The 15,555-nt window shown below is 48.3% G+C and overlaps 1 protein-coding gene across 1 annotated transcript in view; it reads right to left on the reverse strand.

The window, feature by feature from the left end:
- Nucleotides 1-15,555, reverse strand: part of LOC117529151 (dematin-like) — a 162,934-nt gene that overhangs the window by 53,986 nt on the left and 93,393 nt on the right. The window contains exon 6 of the mRNA XM_034191849.1: nt 15,101-15,166. Coding sequence (XP_034047740.1) covers nt 15,101-15,166 — 66 coding nt within the window. The remainder of the gene's footprint in view (nt 1-15,100; nt 15,167-15,555) is intronic.

Raw genomic sequence — 15,555 nt, forward strand, 5'->3', positions numbered from 1 at the left:
AGCCAGGCACACTCTGAGCCGAACACAGACTCCTCCTCTCTTCCCGCGTCCTCTGCAGCGCAGACGCCGAGGCAACACGCCAAGCGGCCGGCGTAGAAAGTCCAGTACGGACGCTAAGACAGGCGGCGGGGGCAGCCGCGTCCCTGGCCGTCCGCCCGAGCCAGGAACAGCTAAATTCTCCAGCGAAGCCTGAACGCTGATAAGAGTCTGGCGATCATACACCAGGAGCGGTGACACATTCCATGCAACAAAATGCAAAAACAATAAAAATGACACTAAAAGAAGCGAGTGGTGACGGCAGGCCACATACAACGGCGCCATCTTGTCACCTTGTGAGATCTTTAGCCAGATTTTTTTTTTTTGCAGGTGAAAGCATGTTCAATACATCCTGGGATCCCTGGTACCTCTGCTTTCTGCACAGTCTCATCCACGTAGCCGTTGCTTTGCACATATGCCACAGTCCTCCTCACAAGTATTCCCATGAAGATCTTGCATGCCACGTCAATGGTGGAAACAGCTCAAAACTGACCTATATTCTCTGCAGCCCTGGCATGTGCTCCCAGACTTTACTTGACTTTTCCTGGTGCTAACGGTTGTGGCTGACCAGCCTTCTTGACCGAATTGGTAGAATTCAATTAAATTTGTTAGTTTAGACAGACAGACAGACAGACTTTATTAATCCCCGAAGGACAGTTTCAGTTGTCATAGCAGCCAGGTACCTTAGAAAGATAAAATATAAAAACTGAGAACTGAAATACACATGACAAGAGAGATATTGTTGAGATTTTTTGATGTGTTGTGAGATCTACTTGTGCATTTTGACACTTATTTTACCATCCAAAGTATTAATGCCACTAAAGTTTTATAATGTGAATCTCAAAACACTTTATGAGGACACAGACAGGCACAGGATTGTCTAAATATGAGAAATTCCACTCCCGTTGACATAAGTCACAGGATAAATCACAGGATCCTCTTTTGGCCTCAGGAGTCTTCCGCCTCTACGGCCAGCTCTCCTTTGTCCAAGTCTTGTATGCTGCTCAGAGATTGTTGTACAGTCTCTGTAGTTATATTTCCTTGGGTGGTTTCTCCAAAATGTGCTGAGACATTCTTCAAATGGTTTTGTTGTCTCTGTATTAATAACGTATTCAGGCAGATTGTTCCATGCATCTGAGGTTTGTAAGGAGGAGGAGGTTTTTTTCTCAGATTAGTTCTCGGTCTTTCCTTAAAGATTTTCATGTGGTGTCCTCTGGTGTGGGAATGGCTCCTGAAGTTTAGTACTTCCTCTGTGACTTCAGGGTCATATGTATTTGTGGCTATTTTGCATAATTCAGTCATGTCACCCGTCAGTCTTCTGTATGTGAGAGATGGCAATCCCAAATCCTTTAATCGCTCTTCGTAGCTTAATTTTTGGAGATCATCCTGGTAAAACGATACTGTAAATTTTCTACAGATGATGTGTGTTTGACAAGATAAGGGGCCCATTGTTGTGTGGGCCGCCAGAAGAGGAGGTACTGCTGGCCCACCACCAGAGGGCGCCCTGCCTGAAGTGCGGGCTTCAGGCACGAGAGAGCGCTGCCGCCACGGACACAGCCGGGAGTGACAGCTGTTACTCATTACTTCCTGACAGCTGTCACTCATTCTTCATCATCTCACTCCATAAAACCCAGACGTCATCTCCACCTCATCGCCGAGATATCGTACTTCTTTGGAGGTAATAGACTCAGCCGTTTGTGTTTTACAATATAATCTGTATATTGTGAGTGTTTGCAGGAGTACCGGCCCCTCTGTCTGTGGAAGCTGAGTGAGTGCTGGACGGCACTCTTTTCCCCTGAGGAATCACAGCGGTACTCTGCAGAATATTGTTAGAGGTGGAGGTGGCATTCCCACCGTTGTTGTTACTGGGTGTACACACACCCACACTTGACTGTCTTTGTTCTTCGCAAGCAGTACCAGATCCGACAGTCGGGGACGGTGATCACCTGGGAATTCGGGACTTGGCGGCTCCAGTATTCACCAGGTTCGGTGGCGGCGGAAATCGTGTGGTTCCGGCTCTTCTCAGGACAGACGTCTTCTATCCTCGAGCCTGCCCACACGTCACCTTTGTGGATTGACTGTAATCATATTCTGAGATTGTCTGTATATTCATTGTGCACCTTCACAACAGTAAATTGTTACTTTTTGGCTCATCTATTGACCGTTCATTTGCGCCCCGTTGTGGGTCCGTGTCACTACACTTTCACAACACCCATACTTGGTTTGCAAGTATTTATATAGTGTTACCAAGGTATTCCTATCTTTATATGTAATAGATCTATGCACATGTCCAAGTAGCTTGTTCGCTTCATTGATTTTCTGTGCTATGTGAGTTTCAAAGTTGAACATCATATCGATTATCACTCCTAAGTCTTTCTCATCCTGGGACTTAACTAGTGGGATTCCAGTTTCTCCCAAAGTATATGTCCACTCTAGTGCCTCACTTATACTAACATGCATGGACTTACACTTGTCTGGAGGGAAGTAGAGTAAGTTTTCTTCAAACCACTTGTATACCTCATTCAGATCTTTTTGTAGATTCTTGCAGTCTTCCCTCCTAAATATTTTGTGAAAAAGCTTTAGGTCATCGGCAAACATATCAAAGTCCAGATTTTACACTTCCGGGTAGGTCACATTAATGTACAGAACAAATAAAACTGGGCCAAGTACAGATCCTTGTGGAATACCATTTACCACAATGTGCCACTTAGAAAATTTGCTATGAATTTTCACTCTCTGCTTTCTTTCTGTTAAAAAAAAAATCAGTTATCCATTTGAGGATCCTAACTTTTATACCGTAGCTTTCCGTAGAAGTCACCTTGTCAAATGCCTTCATAAAATCACAGAATAAAACATCAACGTTGCCCTCGTTGTCCAGAATTTTGGTCCAATTGTCTAGGACAATCAGTAACTGCAGTACAACAGATCATCCACAAATAAAGCCAAATTGTTTCCTGCTAAAGAGGTGGTTGGATTTCATGTGTTGTACCTCTTATGATAGTTTAACAAGTATTGTGGTGAAGTTCATGGAAACTAACGGGACAGCAGTTTTTTGGGGGGGGGTGGGGGGGGGTTGGTCCTTTCTTATCTATAGCAGAGATGTGACCGTTTTCCCACTCGGATGGTAATTTGTCTGTTTCCAGTGACTCGCTGAATATTATTGGTAGAGGTTTTTTGAAGATATGACATAGTTCTTTTAGAGTTCGTGGATAGACTTGATGCGGTCGTGGTGACTTGGAGATGTTTAATGCCTTAAACTTGTTATATAAATGTATCAGGTCTGGTTGACAGGTTAAGCTGGACACAAATGCAGGACTCAGACAATGAGCTCTGTAAGTAAAAGCAGCTTACTGAGGTAGTAAACGGGGTCCGGTACACAGTAAGGCAGCCCAACAATCAATCAATCAATCAATTTTTTTATATAGCGCCAAATCACAACAAACAGTTGCCCCAAGGCGCTTTATATTGTAAGGCAAGTGTTGTGTGGGCCGCTGAAGAGGAGGTACTGCTGGCCCACCACCACCAGAGGGCGCCCTGCTTGGAGTGCGGGCTCCAAGCACGAGAGGGCGCCAGACCCAGAAGAAGTGACAGCTGTCACTCATCCTCTGCACCAGCTGTCACTCGTTATCATCACTACCATAAAAGCCGGACTGCAACTCCACCTCCCCGCCGAGAAATCGACTACCGTGAGGTAATTCTCTGCTGACTGACACACTGTGTTATTTGCAGCCCTATTCCTGTGGACGGAGCCTTATCTGGAGTGGCGGAGATTAACGACGACGACTGCGCCTTACTCTCTGGACAGATAAGTGGTTACACAGGCGTTGCACGAGTGTGTGATTCGGAGGTGGAGGTTCCCCCTCCTAACGGTGTACAGACCGAGAACCACTGAGTGTAAAGACTTACACTCATTCATCTTGTTTCTGCTTTTTGCCAGCAGTACCAGGGTCGACAGTCGAAGACAGAGGTCACCTGGGGATTCGGGACTTGGCGGCTCCGGTGTTCTTCAGGCCGTTGGTGGTGGAAGCCGTGTGGGACGCGGCCTCTCTCTCATCGGGGTCTCCTATCTTCGAGCCTGCCCACACGTCACCTGGTGTTAATTGACTTTGCAGATTTTGTGTATTTAGTTGTGTATTGTCACAACATTAAATTGTTACCTTTTGGCTTACTCATTGTCCGTTCCTTTGCGCCCCCTGTTGTGGGTCCGTGCTACGACACCTTCCCAACAGCAAGGCCATACAATAATTATGTAAAACCCCAACGGTCAAAACGACCCCCTGTGAGCAAGCACTTGGCTACAGTGGGAAGGAAAAACTCCCTTTTAACAGGAAGAAACCTCCAGCAGAACCAGGCTCAGGGAGGGGCAGTCCTCTGTTGGGACTGGTTGGGGCTGAGGGAGAGAACCAGGAAAAAGACATGCTGTGGAGGGGAGCAGAGATCGATCACTAATGATTAAATGCAGAGTGGTGCATACAGAGCAAAAAGAGAAAGAAACAGTGCATCATGGGAACCCCCCAGCAGTCTACGTCTATAGCAGCATAACTAAGGGATGGTTCAGGGTCACCTGATCCAGCCCTAACTATAAGCTTTAGCAAAAAGGAAAGTTTTAAGCCTAATCTTAAAAGTAGAGAGGGTGTCTGTCTCAGAGCAAACAAATCAAAGCAAAGAAATAAAGACAGATAAAACTCAAATCCTGGCACGATGTCCTTGCTGATCACACAGGTCTCTGTGGTTTTATTACACCTCATTTTTTAGTAAAAACCGATGAAGTTTGCAAGGACTTCAGTCTTTTCTTGGTCTCCGTTCGTCAGATTGCCTTCCACATTTATTAGGTCGTGTGCTGCTTTTGGTTTTCACTGTTTTTCTAATGTGGCTCCAAAGGTTCTTAGGGTTACTTTTTATCTGTTCCACTATTTCCTTCTCATTTTGTTTTCCAGCATTTAGTGTAACCCTGTGAATGTGGTTCCTTCCTTTTCTGTACTCTAAGTGTACTTCATCATTTGTTGTTTTAAGGGTTTTTGTTTTAAGGGTTTTTGTTGTTTTAAGCTCATGGTGCTTTTGTATGCACATGTATGTCCAGAGCTAAACTCTTCAAAAATCATCTAATTGAAGATCATTGAACAATTTTTGGTTGGTAGGTGATGGCGAAATAGGTGAAATGGTCACGCATCTTTCTAAGCAAAGTTGCTACGGTTGGCACCAGGAACAGAGTCAGTTATGTCCCCAAAGATGCAGATCAGAAAAAGACTCAAGGATTGAATGTCAAATAGCACGTAATTTATTAACAGCAGGTGAGCAGGTGAACCAAAATACAGTCTGAGCTCACACAGGGTGAGGGAGGATAAACTCAGGCCGTTACTCCAGAAAGTGAGAGCAAAAGCCAACACAGACAGTTAATTCCAAAAAAAGGGAGAACAAAAACCAACCCAGTGTTGGGAAAGTGTAGTGACACGGACCCACAACAGGGGGCGTAAATGAACGGACAATAGAAGGAGTTAAATTAGAACACTTTACTGTTGTGAATGCCACAACCAAACACAGCAGATTACAGAATGGATACAAGTCAATCAATAAAGGTGTCGTGTGGGCAGGCTCGACGATAGGAGACGCCCGTCTGGAGACAAACCGGAACCACATGATTTCCACCGCCACCGAACCCGAGGGATACTGGAGCCACCAAGTCCCGAAGTCCCAGGTGGCCACCGTCTCGGCGTGTCGGATCTGGTACTGCTGGCGGAGAACAAAGACAGTCAAGTGTGGGTGTGTGTACACCCAGTAACAATTATGGTGGGAATTCCACCTCCACCTCTCACTCAATATCCTGCAGAGTACCGCAGTGATTCCTCAGGGGAAAAGAGTGCCGTCCAGCACTCACTCAGCTTCCACCGACAGAGGGACCGGTACTCCTGCAAACACTCACAATATACAGATTATATTGTAACACAAACGGCTGAGGATATTACCTCTCAATGAAGTTGATATCTCGGCGATGTGGTGGAGGTGTCTTCCTGCTTTTATTCCTGGTGTGATGTAGATGATCAGTGACAGCTGTCATGGTTGATGGGTGACAGCTGTCACCTTGGCTGTTCCTGGAGGCGGCAGCGCCCTCTCGTGCCTGAAGCCCGCACTTCAGGCAGGGCGCCCTCTGGTGGTGGGCCAGCAGTACCTCCTCTTCTGGCGGCCCACACAACAGGACCCCCCCCTCAAAGGGCGCCTCCTGGCGCCCGACCAGGCTTGTTCGGGTGGCGACGGTAGAAATCGGCCAGGAGGGCCGGGTCTAGGATGAAGCTCCTCTTCACCCAGGAGCGTTCTTCGGGTCCATACCCTTCCCAGTCCACCAAATATTGAAAGCCCCGGCCCATTCGACGGACGTCCAAGAGCCGGCGTACTGTCCAAGCCGGCTCCCCGTCGATAATACGATGTAGCGGTCTTTCAACTTCGGCGACTCGACCTGGAGTGGTATGTCCTTGGTTGATAGCCATACCTCCTGCCCGGGCTGGTATGCAGGGGCCGGGGACCGTCGACGGTCTGCATGGGCTTTTGCCCTCGTCCGGGCCCTCAACAAGGCCGAACGGGCGGTGCGCCACACCCGACGGCATCTCCGCAGGTGGGCCTGGACCGAGGGCACACCGACCTCTCCCTCCACCAAAGGAAACAAAGGTGGTTGGTACCCCAGACACACCTCAAACGGGGAGAGGCCGGTGGCAGAGGACACTTGGCTGTTATGCGCGTACTCGATCCAGGCCAGATGTTCACTCCAAGCCGTCGGGTGTGCGGAGGTAGTACAACGAAGGGCTTGCTCCAACTCTTGATTGGCCCGTTCGGCCTGTCCGTTAGTCTGAGGGTGATACCCAGACGAGAGGCTCACGGTGGCCCCCAGTTCCCGGCAGAAACTTCCCCACACCTGCGAGGAGAACTGGGGACCACGATCCGAAACGATGTCTGTAGGTATCCCATGCAGCCGGACGACATGGTGGACCAGGAGATCCGCCGTCTCCTGGGCCGATGGGAGCTTCGGGAGGGCCACGAAGTGGGACGCCGTGGAGAATTGGTCCACTATCGTGAGAATGGTGGTGTGCCCCCGGGACGGCGGGAGGCCCGTGACAAAATCCAGACTGATGTGGGACCAGGGGCGATGAGGCACAGGAAGTGGCTGCAGGAGTCCCTGTGCCTTCTGGTGGTCCGCCTTGCCCCTGGCACAGGTGGTGCAGGCCTGGATGTAAGCCAGGCGTCAATCTCCAGGGACGCCCACCAGAAGCGCTGCCGGACCACTGCCACGGTCCTATGCACCCCTGGGTGGCACGAGAGTTTGGACCCGTGACAGAAGTCCAGGACGGCAGCTCTGGCCTCTGGTGGGACGTACAGTCTGTTTTTCGGTCCTGTTCCGGGATCCGGGCTCCGTGCCAGGGCCTCCCGGACGGTCTTCTCCACGTCCCAGGTTAGGGTAGCCACGATAGTGGACTCCGGTAAGATGGGTTCCGGTGGATCCGACAGCTCGGTCTTGACTTCTTGTTCGTGCACCCGGGACAGGGCATCCAACCTCTGTTTTTTGGTCCCGGGGCGGTAGGTGATCCGGAAGTCAAAACGGCCAAAAAACAGTGACCAGCGGGCTTGGCTGGGGTTCAGTCGCTTGGCGGTCCTGATATACTCCAGGTTCAGGTGGTCAGTAAAAACCGTGAAAGGCACTGACGCTCCCTCCAGCAGGTGTCTCCACTCCTCAAGAGCCTCTTTCACCGCAAGGAGCTCTCGATTGCCAACGTCATAGTTCCGCTCTGCTGGGGTCAACCTGCGGGAAAAATAGGCACACGGGTGAAGAACCTTATCGGTCTCTCCGCTCTGGGATAGCACGGCTCCTATCCCTGAGTCAGAGGCGTCCACTTCAACCACAAACTGGCGACTAGGATCGGGCTGCACCAAGACAGGTGCAGTCGAGAAGCGCTGTTTCAACTCCCTGAACGTGGCATCGCACCGATCCGACCAGGTGAAGGGAACTTTTGGTGAGGTCAGGGCTGTCAGGGGGCTAACTACCTGACTATACCCCTTAATGAACCTCCTGTAAAAATTTGTGAAGCCGAGGAACTGTTGCAGCTTCCTACGGCTCGTAGGTTGGGGCCAGTCTCTCACCGCTGCGACCTTGGCCGGATCCGGAGCGACAGAGTTGGAGGAGATGATAAACCCCAGGAAGGACAAAGAGGTGCGGTGAAACTCACACTCGCCCTTCACAAACAGCCGGTTCTCCAACAACCACTGCAGGACCTGACGTACATGCCGTAAATGGGTCTCAGGATCTGGAGAAAAGATGAGTATATCGTACAGATACACGAAGACGAATCGGTGCAGGAAGTCCCGCAAGACGTCATTAACCAAAGCTTGGAACGTCGCGGGGGCGTTTGTGAGGCCGAACGGCATGACCAGGTACTCAAAATGACCTAACGGGGTGTTGAATGCTGTCTTCCATTTGTCTCCCTTCCAGATCCGAACTAGGTGGTATGCGTTCCTAAGATCCAACTTTGTGAAGATTTTGGCTCCATGCAGGGGGGTGAACACCGAATCCAACAAAGGCAACGGGTATCGGTTGCGAACCGTGATCTCGTTCAGCCCCCGGTAATCAATGCATGGACGAAGACCTCCATCTTTTTTGCCCACAAAAAAGAAACCTGCTCCCATCGGAGAGGTGGAGTTACGGATCAGCCCGGCAGCTAAGGAGTCCCGGATGTAGGTCTCCATCGATTCGCGCTCAGGTCGGGAGAGGTTGTACAGCCTGCTGGACGGGAACTCCACGCCTGGCAACAAATCGATGGCACAATCGTACGGACGGTGCGGGGGAAGGGTGAGTGCCCGATCCTTGCTAAAAACGTCCGCAAGATCGTGGTACTCAACCGGCACCGCCGATAGATTGGGGGGAACTTTGACCTGCTCCCTAGCCTGGGAACCGGGAGGAACCGAGGATCCCAAACACACCCGATGGCAGGTCTCGCTCCACTGTACCACCACCCCGGACGGCCAATCAATCCGGGGATTGTGTTTTAGCATCCAGGGGAACCCCAGAATCACACAGGAGGTAGAAGGAGTCACAAAAAAGTCAATCTCCTCCCTATGATTCCCTGACACTACCAGAGTTACTGGTAGTGTCCTGTGTGTGATTAAAGGGAGTAGGGTGCCATCTAGTGCTCGCACCTGCAATGGTGAAGGAAGCGCCACCAGAGGGAGCCCTACCTCCCTGGCCCATCTGCTGTCTAGCAGATTCCCTTCTGACCCTGTGTCTACCAGTGCTGGGGCCTGAAGGGTTAAATCCCCGCTAAGGATTGTAACTGGGAGCCATGTGGAAATGTGTGTGTGTCCCACGTGAATTTCTTGGCCCACCCTAAGCCCAGTTTCTAGGGGCGGGCGTTGGTGTTTAACCGTTCGGGGCAATTGCTCAATTGGTGCTCCATTGAGCCACAAACAAAACACGCCCCGCGGGGAAGCCTCCTCTGTCTATTCGGTGGTCTGAATGTGGCCCTGCTCGTGTCCATAGCTTCATCAGCAGGGGGAGCTGTCGCCCCACGGGACGTAGAGGCCAGTGAGCGTGGGAAGGGCGGACCTTTTTCGGACCCGGAAGGAAGAGGGACGGCGCGCGCCCGGCCACACCCTTCGTCTCGTTCCCGACAGCGTTCTTCCAACCGATTGTCTAACCGTATAACAAGATCGATAAGCCCATCTAATTCCCGCGGTTCATCCTTGGCCACCAGGTGCTCCTTCAGGACCGATGACAGTCCGTTTACGAAGGCAGCGCGGAGCGCAGCGTTATTCCAGCCGGACCTCGCAGCCGCGATGCGGAAGTCGACTGCATAAGCGGCTGCGCTCCGGCGTCCCTGTCTCATTGACAGCAGCACAGTTGAAGCGGTCTCTCCCCTGTTAGGGTGATCAAACACTGTTCTGAACTCCCTCACAAACCCAGTGTACGTGTGAAGGAGCCGTGAATTTTGCTCCCAAAGCGCCGTAGCCCAAGCGCGTGCCTCTCCCCGAAGCAGAGTAATCACATAAGCTATTTTGCTAGCGTCTGACGCGTACATGACGGGACGTTGTGCGAAGACGAGCGAACACTGCATGAGAAAGTCCGCGCACATCTCCACACAACCTCCGTACGGCTCAGGAGGGCTTATGTATGCTTCAGGGGATGGTGGGAGGGGTTGTTGAACCACCACTGGAACATTCATATCCTGCACAGGGTCGGCAGGAGGAGGAGCTGCAGCAGCGCCCTGAGCGCTCGCCGCCACCTGCGCGTAGAGAGCCTCCATCCTGCAGTTCAGGAGGATGTTTTGCTCGGTCATTTGATCCAACCGAGCCGTAAAGGCGGTGAGAATGTGCTGTAGCTCACCAATCACGCCTCCTGCAGACGCCTGCGCTCCCTGCTCTCCCATTGGTTGTTCAACAGCCGGGTGACGCCCCTCGGAGTCCATGACGATGGCCAAGATATCCTGTTGGGAAAGTGTAGTGACACGGACCCACAACAGGGGGCGTAAATGAACGGACAATAGAAGGAGTTAAATTAGAACACTTTACTGTTGTGAATGCCACAACCAAACACAGCAGATTACAGAATGGATACAAGTCAATCAATAAAGGTGTCGTGTGGGCAGGCTCGATGATAGGAGACGCCCGTCTGGAGACGAACCGGAACCACACGATTTCCACCACCACTGAACCCGAGGGATACTGGAGCCGCCAAGTCCCGAAGTCCCCAGGTGGCCACCGTCTCGGCGTGTCGGATCTGGTACTGCTGGCGGAAAACAAAGACAGTCAAGTGTGGGTGTGTGTACACCCAGTAACAATTATGGTGGGAATTCCACCTCCACCTCTCACTCAATATCCTGCAGAGTACCGCAGTGATTCCTCAGGGGAAAAGAGTGCCGTCCAGCACTCACTCAGCTTCCACCGACAGAGGGACCGGTACTCCTGCAAACACACAATATACAGATTATATTGTAACACAAACGGCTGAGGATATTACCTCTCAATGAAGTTGATATCTCGGCGATGTGGTGGAGGTGTCTTCCTGCTTTTATTCCTGGTGTGATGTAGATGATCAGTGACAGCTGTCATGGTTGATGGGTGACAGCTGTCACCTTGGCTGTTCCTGGAGGCGGCAGCGCCCTCTCGTGCCTGAAGCCCGCACTTCAGGCAGGGCGGCCTCTGGTGGTGGGCCAGCAGTACCTCCTCTTCTGGCGGCCCACACAACACCCAGATTGTAAACTCCGAGATGGAGTGCAAAAAGCCAAGACTGACGACTTACACAGATAGTGGAAGATACGAGAGCGCCGTGACTCATGGCATGTGAACAACCCGCCATAAACAAACGTAATGGACCAGCCAAGAAAATAAGTGCAGGTGTGATTTAAATACAGATGGGACTAATTGCAGACAGGTGGAAAAGATCGCTGTTGTTTGTTGTTTTCCATTCAGCTGATCCTGTTTTGTGTTCGGGGTCGCCACAGCGGATACAGCCAGATCCACATTGGTATTTGGCACAAGTTTTACACTGGGTGCCCTTCCTGACGCAACGCCAGTGTAACCTGGAGAAGCACACACAGCCGCTGGTGTTCCAAAGGCTCTTCCAAGTCCTTATCCTGTGCTCAAGCAGCCAATGACGGAGCAAAGCTGAGCAAAGCTGAGCGCTCAACAGCCAGTTATCTCAGCGTCTCGTCCTCAGGAAGACCAATCCTGAGACGCAGCTCGAACGGCTAACGTGTTCACATTCTAGCAGACCAATCGTAAAAGGCGTTATATTCGGCAGCAGTCACCAGCGCGAGTCTGTCTGATGAGAGAATACACATTCGCTGAAGTAAGTCATTTCTCCTTCATTATCTCTCGCTGTTTTAGCAAAACAGGAATTTTGACATGTATTAAAGCCATACGATAAATGCTATGCCAGTGCTAATTTTGAATGGAAACTGTCGACTAGCTGCTGCTATTGTTTGCTAGCTTCTTCATCTGCAATAATCTGCCTGGGCTAGTTAGCATAGCAATCGGTGAAAACAAGATGAAAACAAACATCAGAAAATTAAACGCTATAGCTGGTGTTATAATTGTTATCCCATCGTTATGATCAAAAACGCATCGTCTGTTAGACGATTATTGTAGTAGTAACTATGTCTCTTTCAGAAAATTAAATGCTATAAGATAAGTAACTGGGACTCTTGTCTTGTTGCAGTCAACAAACGAGAATCGTCCTCCGTTCCTTTGTCACAGATTCAAACGCTGCGCGGTTCTGTGCTGAAACAGAGTCCGCTCGGAATTAATAACTTCAAAACGAATCGCCGCTTTAAATAAAATGACACCTCTTACAAACGCTGCAATACAGACAATAAACGACAGTCGACTAAAATGTTTTTTCCTCCCAAAATGAGATGTCTATGAGCTGTAGAGCTCAGCTCATAGGTATGGAAAGACATTCATGCCACTAATAATGTCTGAAAGGAAATGCTTTTGACAAAAACTAACAGATTTTATTTATATTTATGTCCAGAGATCAAGGATCCAGCATGTAGAGTTTATTATGTCCAGAGTTTAAGGATCCAGTAACCAATTTCATATTTATTTACTTTAAGACTCAATAAAATGTTGTTCAATTTCAATGTAATCAGCTTATAAAGTGCCAAATTACAACAAAAGCCGTCTCAAGGTGCCTCACACAGAACAGTTCAACATAAAAAAATTAAAATAAATTTTAAAAAAAATTCAAATACCTAATTAAAAACAGAAGTAAAAGAATAAAACATAAAATAAAAACTACTCATAACAAAGAGAATAAAAACAGGTTTTTGATTTCCACCCAAAGGGACCAAGAATGAAGGGCGAATGTTTCAAGATTTGTTTAATAACTTTTGTAGAGTTGAGTTTTTTTTTATAATGTTATTTATATTTTCCTTAGAGATTAATGCAACTTTGCACAGATTTTTTTTTTTTTTTTTGTACTAGACAGTTCTTTGTTACTGTTCTTGAAAATTGCACAAACATACTACAGGGTCTTGTGAAAAGAATCTTATTTTACTGTTACAAATATGATAGTTTCCTCACATGTTATATCAGGGTCCATGTTTTCTTGTTAAAATGTTCTACCAGCACTAAAACCAACCTCTGCTTGCACTAAGGTTGTTTGAAAGCTTTTTGTTCTTGAAAGCAGAATAGAAAAATAAAGGAGTCTTGTGAAAATAATGTTTCCTTAGTGTTTGTGTTTCTTTCCTCTCACAATTACTTGTCTGCAACTGAAAAAGTTTTTCTACCTGTTATATAACCTATATCTAAGTTGCAGCAACTCTTTTTAAGGATATGTATTTGCTAATTTCACAAAGGTTTAATTCTTGATTGCATTTTTTGAACTTGAAAATTCTTCTCTGTTATAAAGTTAATCAATATGAGGACAAAGCGTCAGCTTTTAGCTCATACCTTCTTTGTTGCTTCATTATTTGGTGGGACCGGGACTTTAGGTACATTGATTATGCCAGAAGAAGAGGGTTCAGCATGTTAGAGCTCCTGAAGTATGAAATGACCAGCACATCCCAGCTCCTCACCACTGAATGTAAAGATGGCATCAGACTGAAGAAGCCTGATAAAGCCTCCTTTTTAGAGAGAACTAGTCAATCAACTTCCAGACGAGAAAAAGAATGTCAAATGTGATGTTCAGATGACAGTCGTGAACTTCATGGCACTTGTGTGAAAACTACCAATAAAAAAGATGGGCCTTGACACATTTGGTCAATTGGCTGAGAGTCTTTCCAAAAGCATTCTTGCTAAATGTTCTGAGTCCACAAGAATAGACATTATTTTTTGATGATTATTAAAAATCATTAATCAAGCAAATGGAACATGCACAGAGAAGTTCTTCCGAATAAATCACTATCACCGTTAGGTCTGACAATCAGAAACTCCCTGTTGATCTTGATAGGTTCTGGAGCTCAATGTTGAACAAAGTAAGGCTGCAGGAGTGTCTTCAAGTGGATGCTGCAGAATGTTGTGTCAGAAAAGGAAATGATATTTGGAGGAGTATATGTGGGTGAATGTAGGAAAGTGTTAACTGGCACTGAAACAGCTCTCGAGCAACCAAGAAGAAGCCGATGACAGAATCATGTCCCATATTAATGATGGTGTTGTGAAACACGGTGTTCAATCAGTCTTGCTTGACTCACCTGACACAGATGTCTTTGTCAACCTCATCTTCCACTTCAAAAAAACCTGGCAACTACAAAAGCTGTTTGTAAAGCTTGGTAACCGGAAAAACAAGAAAACTGTACCAGTCCACCTGCTCGATGATCAACTGGACAACAATCTGGCGTTGTGTCTCCAGCCATTCATGCACTTAGCAGGTGTGACAGCACAAACAAGGTGGGTCCAAAACTATCTGGCATGAAAGCCTCCATGGATCTCTCCCTACTGGAAGGGTTTGGTGTAGAGCAGAGGTCTCAAACCGGTTCCAGAAAGAGCCGAGAGGGTGCAGGCTTTCTGTGCAACCACCCACTCCAGCAGGTGATTTCACTGATTAACTGATTTCACCTGCTCAAAGTGATGTTAAAACTCACCTGCTCACCGGCCACTATCTTCCCTGCTCACCTCAGGTCCCTGGAGGTCTACAGGTCCTGTAGGGATGGCAAACTGCAGTCGGTCACCTTCTCTGCTGCGTGGATGATACTCTGCAGTCTGCTCCTGTAATTTTCTGCATCCACAGGATGCTATGTGTATATAAAAACCACACCCTTTTTATATTTGTTGTGGGGTTTTTTTTCGCAAAAGGGACAGCATTAAGTCCAACCATGCACATAGACACAGGCTTGGGAGTGCAGCGACTGTCAGCCACCTCCTCTGCATGGACGACATCAAACTGTTTGTCAAGCATGAACAACACATCAATTCACTGAGCCATCTCACCAAGACACTCAGCCATGACAGACTGGACAAGTGTGTCCCAGTGGTGGCAAAGAGGGGGAAGGTGGTGAAGACCAAGGGAGTGAACCTGAGTACTGAAATGCATACTTGAGTGAAGTTAACCGAAGTCAGGATGGCAGATATACATAACAGTAACAAGTACCTTTGTATCCCACAGGCCACCAGGACTCATGATGAGGAAGCCAGGAGGACAGCCACAGCCAAGTACCTGCAGAGAGAAGGGAAAGCAAAACATTCAAACCAACAACATGTCTGCCATCCACTCAGGACTTACCCCGCCCGAATAATAAGTTACTCCGTGGAAAAGGTGCGTCTGTCCTGTCTATCGTATGAGCGTTTCTCCCCCACGTCCTGTGTGGGTGTGTCTGTCCTGCTCCATGTGAGCACTTGTCTTTGGTCATCCTATATGGGTCTGATGCACATTGTCTCTGTCCCTCTGCTATGTCTGTTACATGTCACGTGTCACTTGTTTTTCACCTGTCTGCACTGTTGATTCTTCGTTCCACGTCTTTTGTTATCATCTCTTTCTGATGGCCATCACATTTAATCACTTTATCATTATCGGTTTTTCTATGATTTGTCTGTTTTTTTTTGTCA

Source organism: Thalassophryne amazonica, chromosome 17 (genome assembly GCF_902500255.1).
Source record: "Thalassophryne amazonica chromosome 17, fThaAma1.1, whole genome shotgun sequence".
In the NCBI taxonomy this organism is placed as follows: domain Eukaryota; kingdom Metazoa; phylum Chordata; class Actinopteri; order Batrachoidiformes; family Batrachoididae; genus Thalassophryne; species Thalassophryne amazonica.